The 12,607-nt window shown below is 37.6% G+C and overlaps 1 protein-coding gene across 2 annotated transcripts in view; it reads right to left on the bottom strand.

Moving 5' to 3' along the window:
- The window catches only part of LOC5568000 (ras-interacting protein RIP3), an 899,140-nt gene that overhangs the window by 321,352 nt on the left and 565,181 nt on the right, over window positions 1-12,607 (bottom strand). For both annotated transcript variants that reach the window (XM_021847835.1, XM_021847836.1), the window contains exon 3: window positions 292-444. In XM_021847835.1, the coding sequence (XP_021703527.1) occupies window positions 292-444 (153 nt within the window). The remainder of the gene's footprint in view (window positions 1-291; window positions 445-12,607) is intronic.

Below are 12,607 nucleotides of genomic sequence, written 5' to 3'. Positions count from 1 at the left end.
TATCGAAATAATTTCCCGCGGCAGCCGGCAGATCACCCATCTCTTCAATTTGCACCACCTTAACTCCGAGCAAAGGTGTAAATTAGTTGACGTCAGCTGCAGCCAACAGCTGCTTCTGTGTGGTCCCTTCCACCAAATCACTTCCTGCTAATTTTTCACCCAATTTGCACTGGCAGTCCAGTAAAATAACACTATCACCATCGATCGATCTCAAGTTCCCCAGAAGAAGAGTTCACCGCTCTCATCGCCTTATCACCCCCATATGATCTCCGATCTCGCTTATGGACTTACCTGTGCACTTCCGCTCAGTTTGGCGGCGTAGCTGAGGAAGCTCTGGAGTGACTTTTGCGTTTTGTGCGCCACCCGTCGGAACCGGTGGCAAGTCTCCAGCTGATCCCGGCAGGAACTACACACCACCGTTGGGAGGCCATCTTTCGGGGTGATCTGTAAAGCAAACAGAAAATAAGGGGAGTTAGAAGTGTACCAAGCAGGCGAAAAAAGTGGTAATTGATTCTGAGGTATCTGCTGGATAGCACATGTGCTGATGATTACAGGGGAACACATGTTAAGGATTGATAAAATCAAATAAAATTTAAGATGTCTAGAAGTTTTAAGATAGAAAATGACTGTTCGATGATTTGGAAATAATTTTCAAACCATTTCCGATTTCGAATGCACGAGCGATTCTGAGTGAGACCAATCAATGCTGAAGATCACGAATGTTTAATATAGGGTGCAGAACCACTTGGGCACTTCCATGATTCACTTTGGCATGGGGGTTTTTACTTGTCCGAATTGTTTGCAACTTTGCAATAAGAAGCACTTCAGTACGACGCATATTGTGGCCTAATATGAGCTTTGTAGCTTACAAAAAACCTCACAGCCGAAGTAGATCAAAAGTGCCAAGAATAGGATCCAGCTCCCAATTTGAACAGCACTTGGATTGGATTCGACTACAAATAGATTTCAATTGAATTTAGATCAGTTTTTGATAGCCATTCTTTATTAGATAGAACTTTCATGGATTTTAACTGAATTCCAATTGGACTTCGACTGAATTTGATTTGGATTTTGAATAGACTACAATTGAACTTTTTATTGACTTCAGTTAGATTCTGAACCCAAGTCTAATCTAAATCCAATCCAAATCCAATCCAAATCCAATCCAAATCCAATCCAAATCCAATCCAAATCCAATCCAAATCCAATCCAAATCCAATCCAAATCCAATCCAAATCCAATCCAAATCCAATCCAAATCCAATCCAAATCCAATCCAAATCCAATCCAAATCCAATCCAAATCCAATCCAAATCCAATCCAAATCCAATCCAAATCCAATCCAAATCCAATCCAAATCCAATCCAAATCCAATCCAAATCCAATCCAAATCCAATCCAAATCCAATCCAAATCCAATCCAAATCCAATCCAAATCCAATCCAAATCCAATCCAAATCCAATCCAAATCCAATCCAAATCCAATCCAAATCCAATCCAAATCCAATCCAAATCCAATCCAAATCCAATCCAAATCCAATCCAAATCCAATCCAAATCCAATCCAAATCCAATCCAAATCCAATCCAAATCCAATCCAAATCCAATCCAAATCCAATCCAAATCCAATCCAAATCCAATCCAAATCCAATCCAAATCCAATCCAAATCCAATCCAAATCCAATCCAAATCCAATCCAAATCCAATCCAAATCCAATCCAAATCCAAATCAACCCTTGCACTTTCCTAAGTTAAGAGTTAGTGAAAAAATCTATGGAGGAAATTTAGGGATAGTGCCCGGATAAATCAGGGTATTCCATGTAGAAATTTCTGAAGGAAGTAGCGTTCGAACGCTGAGAGATTCCCTGGAGCAATGTATGAAAAAAAAGCCTAGAAGTAGCATAGTATCTAAAATCAAACCCTAAGAAATCTCGAATGTGAAGTTGGGGAAATTTGGGCAACTTGGAACATCGGATGTGTAAGAAAATAATTGATTGGATATCGGTGGATTTGTTGTCTCTTCAGCCATTACATCACTCTCGTTCTCAATTCCGTGAAGGCCAGCCTTGAAACCCGAATGTGTGACAAAAAATGTGTTTTCTGAAGTTCATCATGCCTGCAACTGCATCGACAGACGATAATTGGGTATAATTTATCATTTAATTGTTGACAAATGGGGTTTTAATTGTTGATTGGGGGTTTCACATTACTGGACAATTGCAAATAACTGATTTGAAGGTTCCATGGGAAACGATTTGACATTGAGATAACAAATCGAATTCAAATTTCTCGTGAGGAGCATCTTTTTTTCTACGCACTTATAGTTATTCAATAATTCAAACAAACGTAACTTCCCTCGAAACCACGCCGAGTAATACATTTCCTGCAGCGAACCAGCCAATCAAACAACCTAAATCTCTGTGCCTTTATCAAAACAAAATCATAATTTTCCGTCTTCCGTTGTGAGCTCTAATATCACTCGAACCTTGGCAATCGTGACGTAACTTATCGAATGAATAAAAAACCTCGGCTCATCATACAATCATCCACGATTAGAGATATTATCAAGCCCATTTGGAATCGCTTGTTTCAATTTCCCCTCTCGCCCCCTTCCCACCTACTTCCCTCCGCTGCACTATGCTTCATCAACAAAACCGAAAAAATCGAAATAAACATACAACTCGTGATCCACTGCGCCACTCGGACTCATTTCGAAACAACAAACACAATTGAAATATGATTACAAGGAAAAACAAAATCACGACCGGCGAAAACGAAACCAACTGACGACGACGACGACGAAGACGACCAACGATCGAAAAAAAAATATGATGACGAATTGACTTCGGGGTTTTTCACCAATCTTCTTCACTGAGAGCATCAATTGAACTTTACTTGTCGGTTCGGCTGTGGACTGTTCATTTTGACAACGAAGCGGTCAGATTCCAATAAAAAATATCATCAAAAATTGCCAAATCAATTATTTTTAGGATATCACTACAAAAATTCTGGTTTTGATTAAAGAACTTGAATGACTCGAACTCAGGTCACCGGATTGCAATAAATAGAAAACATTAGAGTAAGGTGGATCAAACAAGAGATTGACCTGAGTGGAATGATCAATATTTTATGACAAACTATAACAGCTGAGAAGATATGAAAACCAGTCAGTTAACCTTTGTCATTTTGGCTACAACTTTACTGAACATTCTTGTGTCAAAATATTTAGCCATTTTTGATTATATGTAATAGTTTCAAACAAAATTATGCCCCACCGGTGGGGCAAGAGCTCAAATTTTGAAGATTTGATATTCAATTTATTGTGGGGCAAGAGTTAGTTGGACGAAACACAAAATATCGATAATTTTATGACACACATCCTTTGGTATACCCACACTAAATGTTCATCAAAATATTGTCCAAAACAATGTTAAATGTAATATACCCAAAAATAGCAGTTGTACGTAAAAATAAGTACTTGAACTTTGGTACTTGAAGTACTTGAAATTTTGATGACCTTTTTTCCGCAATAAGGCAAATTTCTCCAAAATATAATAATACAGGTCGGACTCGATTATCCGGAGTATCGATTTTTTTTTTGTTCACTCCAGATAATCAAATCACTAAGAAAAAAAAATTTTTTTTTCTATCTTTATTAACGAGATTTTTAGCCCTGGGCTAGTTCATCTCGGGACCGATCCCAGGTCCTCGGCGTGAGAGGTGTGTGTTCTAACCACTACACCAAGTCCGTCCCCAAGAAAAAAATTGAAATCTTTGATAAGAGAACTTAAATATTATCGTTTTTCGTTGTTTTATTTATATAATGCGGTGGCGTAGCCAGAAATTGTTTCTAGGCACAGTTGGGGTCTTTACAAGAAAAATAAATTTTTGACCAGCATACACAAAAAAACCACTTTTTCAAACCCCCCCTTTTCTTAAACACGTTGAAAACTGCAAACTGCATTCATATTGTATATTGCAATACCAAATTATCTCAGATGATTGCATAAAATTAAAAAAAGAACATCAAAAAACAAATTCCGGATAATCGAGTAGTCTAAAATTCCGGATAATCGAGTCAAAAAATCCCGGATAATCGAGTCCGACCTGTATGTGAATTTTGACATTTTGCAAACTTTCTGCGAGATTATATAGGGCTCAAACTTTTGACCCGCTGATTTGTACTTTTGCCCCACTATGGGCAAGTTTGGTTGCCAAACATTTATGCAAAATCTAATACACCTTAAAGTATTCTTAAGATAAGCCTAGAAACGCGCTTACATAAAAAATCGAATAAGATTATATTTTTGCACGTTTAAATTGCCAAATTCTAGGCTATGAATTATCTCCGATGGGGATCGAACCCACGACTCCCTATTTGCTAGATGAGTGCTTTAACCAACAAGCTGCGAAGTCCCTTGAGAGACCGGACGCTCGGAGGCGCACTGATTTTGATTAACCGGTCGGATACGATTGTTTCTTTTCGCAGTTTCAATTGCAACATGTAGGGCAACGATCGTATTTTGGACCCTTTAAGGAAGTGATTTTGGGATTTTGTACCAATTAATTCCTTACACAGCAAGTCACTGACCGTTTCAAAGTGTTGAAAAAATCTTCCTCTGTGAAATAACAATGCTCACACTGTCATACATAGTATAAAATATAGTCGACTCTCCATAACTCGATATTCAAGGGACCATCGACTTATAGATTTATCGTATTCTACTAAACAGCTCGAAGATTTATTATCATATCAAGTATGTTCAGCAAAGTTGTTATTTTTTTTCAATTTTTTTTTTTTTCACGGGTGCTTTTTTCATTATTACTTGGGATGCTAAATTCAAAACAATGTCCCGATGACACCTATGGGCTAAAACGCCTCTAAGAGGTTTTGATCATCAATTTTCAGTTTCGTCCAACTGTGCGACCGTTACGTCAAATGACTTTATGCCAAACGACTTTATACCAAATGACCTACCACCAAAAAAAACTGTCAATTTTTTTATTCTTTTTCGTGCAAAACTATGTTCTACATTACCTACCTTGATACGTTGATAGCTATAGCGTAGTGTCATGCCATTGCCGGGCGTTCTACATTATGATTACATTATTCGTATGATCATGAAACGTCGAAAACCATGAGGTCTGTTTTTACGTCGTTTTTTGAAATACTCTTTAACTGTTTACGGTGAGCTGACTTGTGAAGACTTTTCAAATATCGTAGAGGTGCAAACGACAGCACGTAGACTTGAGCAATTTAATGAGAGGTTTTCGACATGCCTTGGTCAAGAATGTTCACAACATTCATTCATAAACTTCGTGGACAAGTTTCAGAAGTTTTTGGTGGAGTTACCGTACAACCCCGTTAATTTGAACGATACTTCATGCAAACCATCGGGGTTCATTTTTAATTTGAACATCTAATCACCCTAGAAACGAATTTCTGGTCACCTCTTTCGCTGTTTTGTTTTGATTCTGCGTTCCGTTCCACAGCGTTCCATTCCATGACCTAAATGACGTTTGAACCATATTTAATCTGAACGAAGTGCAAATTAGCGGGGTACAAATTAAAAAGTGTTCAGATTAAATGTGGTCAAACCAACAGGGGTACCCGGTATATAGTAGCTTCACCCCTTTGGCGAGTTCACCATTAGTTTCCGGTTTAATTCCTGCTAGAATCCAGAATACAAAAATAAAAAAGGAACACCAGAAGAAATTTCTGGTAGAGCTCCTGTCTGAATACAAAATTACACAATACAAATCAATACAAACATTTAGATGTAATTTTTAGAGGAGGTTCTGGCGATTTACAATTGGAAATTTTTTTAGTTGAAATTCCAGATGAGATTACCTTATGAAATAGTTTTGTTGTGATTCCCACAGAAGGTAAATTGGAGATTCTTTCTAGCTTTATGTCAAAGATTACTCTAGACATTTGCTATGCACTCATTGGGCAGGTTTGTCAGAAACACGTGTTTCGTTTCGGCCAAACAATATTCAAAAAAATTTGCCAGAAATTCTGACCCAAAATAATTTTGAAATCTCACCACCATTTTCACCTTAATAAACCCGGTAAAAAATGCAGGTATTTTTCATTTATTTTTTAAACTTAGCTTTCGGCTAGTTCTTCACTCATTTCATCAGAAATGTACATATTGAATTTCCACCTAAATTATCCACACACTATAAATCTATGCAAGTTAGGGTCTTCCAAAAATTCCTTAGAGTTTGGGCATATGATTCTACTTGAATAAATTAGGATCTATTCATCATTGCTAAGTAGAAGAATATCTCGTATTTATGGCTGCTAGAAGATTGTTATATTTTCAAGAACTGTTTGTTTCATCAAGCTCCCCGTTTTAGTCACTAAGTGAGTACATCAGGTGTTCTAGTTCACCAAAAAACTTCCTGCAATAAATAGCTTCTATCTAATGGTGTAATGAACAACCTTTTGTTGGGTTCTTAATATGTGAAAGACTCTTAACCATCCATATAAGCAAACAGAGCATTGTATGGATAACGAGCGATGTTCTCGGACATCCAAGGAATCAATGTACTTAATCCTTCAAAATTCTTAAGATCTATATTCCAGAAAGTTCTTGGTTAATTTAGAACATCTTATGAATGTTGTAGTGTTGCATATTGCTCAGAACCTCTTAGTACATGCAAAGATTTCAAATGTGCATAAACCACGCTTCTAGATCTGGATACTACATTCCGGAGTATTCTGAAATTTATGGCAGGTATGAACAATAATATGTTATAATATTCCATAGATCAAACACTTTTGAACGAACATACAGAGCATATGTTGAAAAAAGCAGATTATTTTCACAAAACTTATAATAGTAATGCATAATTTCCCATATAATCGTCTCAACTCAATTTACGAACTTCGTAAATGTTCAAAAAAAAAAAAAGTTACGTAAATTGAATTTACGTCAAAAAAGACATCGTCAATTGAGGTTTAAGTGTATTTGGAATTATCGTTAATTTACATCCAATCCCGAAAAAAGTTACCATTGTAAAGAAAAAAAAAGAGTAAAGTAACTTTTTGTAGCGCATCGTGACCAGTCCTGCTTTGCAGCTATACAGAGACGTATAAAAAATTAACTTTCTAAATTCTTGAAATCTTAAATCCTTCTGTAACCAATACTGTCCTAAGATGGGTTTTCTTTTGGAATTTAGGAAATCCATGAAATCAAAATGATTTTATTTTTGGCTAAAAGCGTTATCCGTAACCCACATGTCTGGATAGTTGTTTTATGGTTTTTGAAATATTTTTTGTATTTGAAAAATTGAATCATTCTAAAGTCTACAATTGCCTGAATCTCGGTATGAGTATAATGCAAAAAATGATAATTTTTTATATTGCTAGAATTAACTTATTATAGAAGAAAAGCCTGGTATATAGTATCAACATAATCTCAATCATGTTTTCTGTATTTCATACAAGAAATAAAATATGTTTTAAAAAAAATAAATAAACCAGAAGAGGCTCCAAAAGAAAATCAAAAAGAATGTTCAGAAATATAAATAAAAAAAAATCATTGCTCAAAACTTGCATAGGTCGATTTTAGATAGGACAAATGATATTTAGACCGAAATTTTTTGTATTGGTATTTCATGGTTGATAAGTCCATGGAAAGGTAAGCATGTGAAAACAATTATCTCTAGATTTTTGGCCTATGAACCCTACCACTGTGCTGCGTTTCGATTGCCGGCTGCGTGCATAACAATTGGCCTCTTTCCCGCCTCGTCTACCCGCCATAGTCGGAATTTTCGATTTCGTTTGACCAACTGATATTGAAATCGATCATCGATCGCAGAGCCAATTGGCACCCCAGTTCAGCACGCCGCAGCAGCCCGAGACGAAATTTGCGCGTGCTATCAATCGCATCTTCTCGATTTGTTGCGTTTTTTGGCCTAGACATACTGGCAATCACCACAATTCGATTGCGCACTCTCGGAGTGTTTGATATTGCGCACACCGCAGCTTCTTCAAGCTGCGTCGTTTTTCTTTCTTTTTTTTTGCGGACGAAACTGATCATCTCCAATCAAGCGCAGCGTCACTGACTGACTGGCTGACTGTGCAATAGGGTGCAGAATATTTTTTGAAAGCGCTCAATATCGAAGGTTTGTGTGCTCTTCTGAATTTGAAACACATAACAAGAGAAACCTCAAAGCTTGTGCCTAAAATATTCGGAAGTCTAGTCTAGTACACGACACTGAAGACGGCCTTACAGTTAGAGTCGGAATACGCGTATCTGTCAAAAGATATAAACTATAGTGAAATTAAATGATATAGTACTAAATTCGGTTTTTCATCTACTTATAGGTATTCCACTGAACAGCTCCAAGATGTATTATTATAATCAAAATTGTTTAAAAAATTACAAAGCCCTATAAAAGTTATAATTTATAACTTTTTAGGCCACACCCTACTGTGCAGTGACCATGGTGGATGACGTGCGCGCGATAGGCCGAATTCGAGCATTGGAAGAAACGTCAGAAATATGCCTTCTTCAAAAATCGATACGCCACATCGTGTTTTGGTTGAATGCAAGGCGCGGCCAATTGGAGGTCTCTTCTTGACGTAGTTAGGCTCTGCGGTACGAGAGAACAAGGCGACTTGCTGAATGGAGATATTGGGCTAATCGTGATTGGAAACACGTTTCCCCCGATGCTTGATTGTTGTGGGGGCATGCCGAGTGGAGGCCGCTTCACTTGATTGAGTTATTATTGATTGGGAATTTGACGACCGGAGCGAGGATTGAGAACCGAAATGAGCATTGATCAATTAGTGTTGGTTTTTTTAGGTGAATTGATCGAAATTGTCGTCTAAGCGATGATTTCAAATTGTGTATCATGCAAATTTGGTTTTGAGAATTACATCAAACCAATTGAATCGATAATCTACATGGCGATCGTGTGTGACGGTCGCCATGTCGATTTGCTATATTCATGAAAATTGTTGTTCTTCCTAATCAACAGTCAATAGAGGATCTTTCAAGAATATGGCTGTACACCGTTGTGAGCAGCACCAGAGGACAATTATACTTATTTATAGCGAGGATTTCCACAAGAAACTGTCAAAAACTTATCGAAGGATTCTTGAAGACATCTTTAACAAGATACCTAGTGGAGATTTTTAGCGGAATCCTTACCAGAACTTGGGAACAATTTGGAATTATTTGATGTGCAATTGACTAAACAAAGAATTACTAAAACAAAGTAGATAAGGGCTATAAAAGCAAGTTTTGTTATATGTATGATGTATGTAACAAAAATGTACAATAGCTACTTCGCTAGCTCCATTTCCCAATGTAAAACCTCCGAGCTTCAAGTTCGCGATTATCGTTAAACCAAACGAGATAAAACGGAAAAAAGTTAAATTCGCTTTGTGCAGCATGTGGTAACGTGGAAACCAGGAACCAAAGCTGCGATCCCAGAGCCCTATCGTAACGAAACGTCTTCTCTGTCCTCGTCACCGCCGCATTGTGGTCAACCAACGATGCGAATCCCCGCTTTCTTTCTCTAAAAGCCACGGAAGACGACGCCGTCGTAGTCGACGCCCGCCTCGCAATTAACGATAAAAATGATAAAAATAAAGCTGAATTTACAGTCGGTATCCTCATTTGAATGCAAACATGGGCGCTGTTTGATGTTTGGATAGTGGCGAAGGGTTCCGAAAGGTTGTTAATCGATTTAAATACTTTTTTTTAGATTCTTGAGATGGGGTTCCCTCTTTGTCGATGTTTATTTAGTTTGAAGCTTTAAAGCATTTTCTTTCATACTTTTCAAAATTCAGTAACGATTTTCAACTTTATAATAGTAAAAAATCGGTAACTAGAAGAAGTTTAAAAAAAATAAAATGAAAAGGATGGTAATGTTCAAAAGTAAATATATTAAAAATCAAAAATAAAAATTACTAAACACAAAAATTCTTAATTAAAAATAAGGTAGTCAAAAACCAGGCTTAGAATGATTGCAGATAGATAAAAACAAAAATGTGGAATCGTGCAGATCAAGAAAAGCTAAGGAAAGTCAGCAAGTAGATTTACTCAATCTTTCGCGGTTAAACCACATGTGGAAAGACCTGAGCACAAAGAAACTCCCTTGCGAACTGGCAGTGGCAGCAGCTCGTTCCATTCCAGGAGATTCCCTGATAGGGGGGACCATTCTTTTCCAAGCAGGAAATTAGAGAAAAGGAGTTTACTGCTTGTTGATACCAACAACGTTAGGAAGGTTCCTCTTCGAAGGTGGAAGGAGTGAGTGTTAAGAAAATGGCATCATCAAATGAGGTTTTTTGATAGCAATGCTGTCGAATGCCATGAATCTGAGCGGAGATTGAAATTTTCCTGGACGTCATCGTGGAGGGATACTGGAAGTGGCTAATTTGGGAATGATAGCCGTTTTGTAATTCCGCAGCCAAAACGTTTCCCGACCAGTGGATTACAGCAAAATTGTATCACAAATAAATCAAAATTAGTTCCAAAAACAACAGTTTTATTTCACTTTCGTTAGGAGCCCTCTGAGTTGGTTGAAGAAGTTATAACACAATTAAAACAATATCAGTTATAAACTTGTTATATTTACAAACATAATTACAACGCAATTTGTTATAAAGAATCTGAGAAGAATTGCTACATGGTCAATTTTTTCATGTTGAGAAAACAAAAAAAAATGGTTTTAAGTCAGTCATGGAAGATAACACAATGAGTTATTTGTTTATTTAATTTATAACATATTTGTTTCAATTAAGCTTAGTAAAGAAGAAATGTTGTTATTTGAATCACTAACCAGCATTAATTAGAACACATTTTGTAACAAAAAAAACCTGCCACCTAAGAAACAAACCCTGTAACAATTATTTAGTAATCCACTGGTCGGGTTACATTCTTAGGCCTTTTTAGGCGTTAAGATTTACAGCGATCCGTCCCTTACGACATCCCGAAACATATTATCATTTACGTCATTCCGGGAAGTGTCGAGTGAAGCTGTATTTAAACCTCCATTCACGGGGCGAAAAAGATTCGCCGATTCATATATCCATGGAACCATAAGTGCGAGCATAAAAGGCAAACGCAAAATGCTCACTCGGGCGCATAATGTTCAAGCTCTGGAAATTAACTCACTCTCTCCCCCTAATCAAGGGGCTTGTGTCGGTTCCATGACTAGCTGCTATAGCGAACCTCTTAGAAGAGCAAAACGGTTGGACGATTCGCAGACATGGGCGCATTAGGGGCGAACAATGTTATCGAGCCAAAATCAGTTTCACTTTTTTTCTTTCGTCGGCCGTTGTCGTGCTTGAAGATTTGTGTTGCATAACTATGAAATTGGAACCGATGCGATGCAGTGTTGAGGGTTGAGATTGAACCACTCATATGCGCTACGGAGACTTGTGTGTTTAAAGGTAGTAATCGTACGGAACTGATTGTTGGCTCTGGTGGTGGAATTTATCCATTTAAGATGCCGACATTGTACTTTGTGATCTACTAAATTGTACTCAATCCTTTTTGATGGAAAACAGTATTGGACTATAATCTGTGGGAAATTATTTTTGGCAAAAATTCTTTTGATGGAAACTCTTAAACATCGCGAACTTCTTCTCAAACATCTTAAAGAGAAGAAGCACAATTTTTTTTCTTGTGACCTCGAAACTGAACGTTTGTTCAAGGGCGTCTTGAAGGTACTCTGCTATGGCAAATTAAATGAAATATATTGTTAAGAAAATGTCAATGAAAGTTTAATTTAGTCTTACATGAGATGCATCGAAAAGGGCGGTCAAAGTCACCCCCTAGGTCCAATGTCACCCCGCACGGCGGTATATTTAAATACGAAATTTTAATAGACATTACACGAAACATAAAAACAATCTTAACTACTTCACATAGGGAGCCGAATCCTATTCTGGGCACTTGTGATTCACTCCGGCAGTGGGGTTTTCGAAAGCCACTGAGCTCATATTTGGCCACAATGTGAGTCGTATCGAAGCAGCAAGTGGTTCTGCACCCTATCTTTACCTCTGATTACGAAACCAGTTCATCGTTTCCCCATTCAAATAAATCAACTCCCGCGATACCGATATTCTCACGCCCAATCAGCTGGAAGTCCCTACTCCAAGTCCCTCGCTTAATTACTACGATCAAATGGCTACGATAAACCGAAGCACACTATCCCGCAGTCGTTGTCCGTCACTGATGCTGTTGCAAGTGGGTCCCAATCGTTTAAACGACTCGTGTTAAATTGAATTAAATTGGTATCCTCTCGCAGCCATCGTTTGATACGTCGTGATATCAGGAGCTACCTTCCCGAGAGCCCAACGCAAAAACCGACGTGTGTCTCGCGCACTATGGGTGATCAGGTGGCCAAAAGTCGAAAAAATAAGTTAATGAAAAATCGATTTTAGTACTGTGCCTTAGAACTCTAGTGGAATTAAATGGTACAGTACTCAATTCGGTTTTTCATTTACTTATAGGTATTCCACTAAACAGCTCGAAGATTTATTATCGTCATATTTGTATCACAAATGTCATAAATATGACATGGAACTACAAGAATATTTTTGGCCGCCATGCCATATGAAAACTGTCCACAGTGGCCACTC

Source organism: Aedes aegypti, chromosome 2 (genome assembly GCF_002204515.2).
Source record: "Aedes aegypti strain LVP_AGWG chromosome 2, AaegL5.0 Primary Assembly, whole genome shotgun sequence".
NCBI lineage: Eukaryota > Metazoa > Arthropoda > Insecta > Diptera > Culicidae > Aedes > Aedes aegypti.
This window is presented reverse-complemented; position numbering and strand designations above follow the sequence as displayed.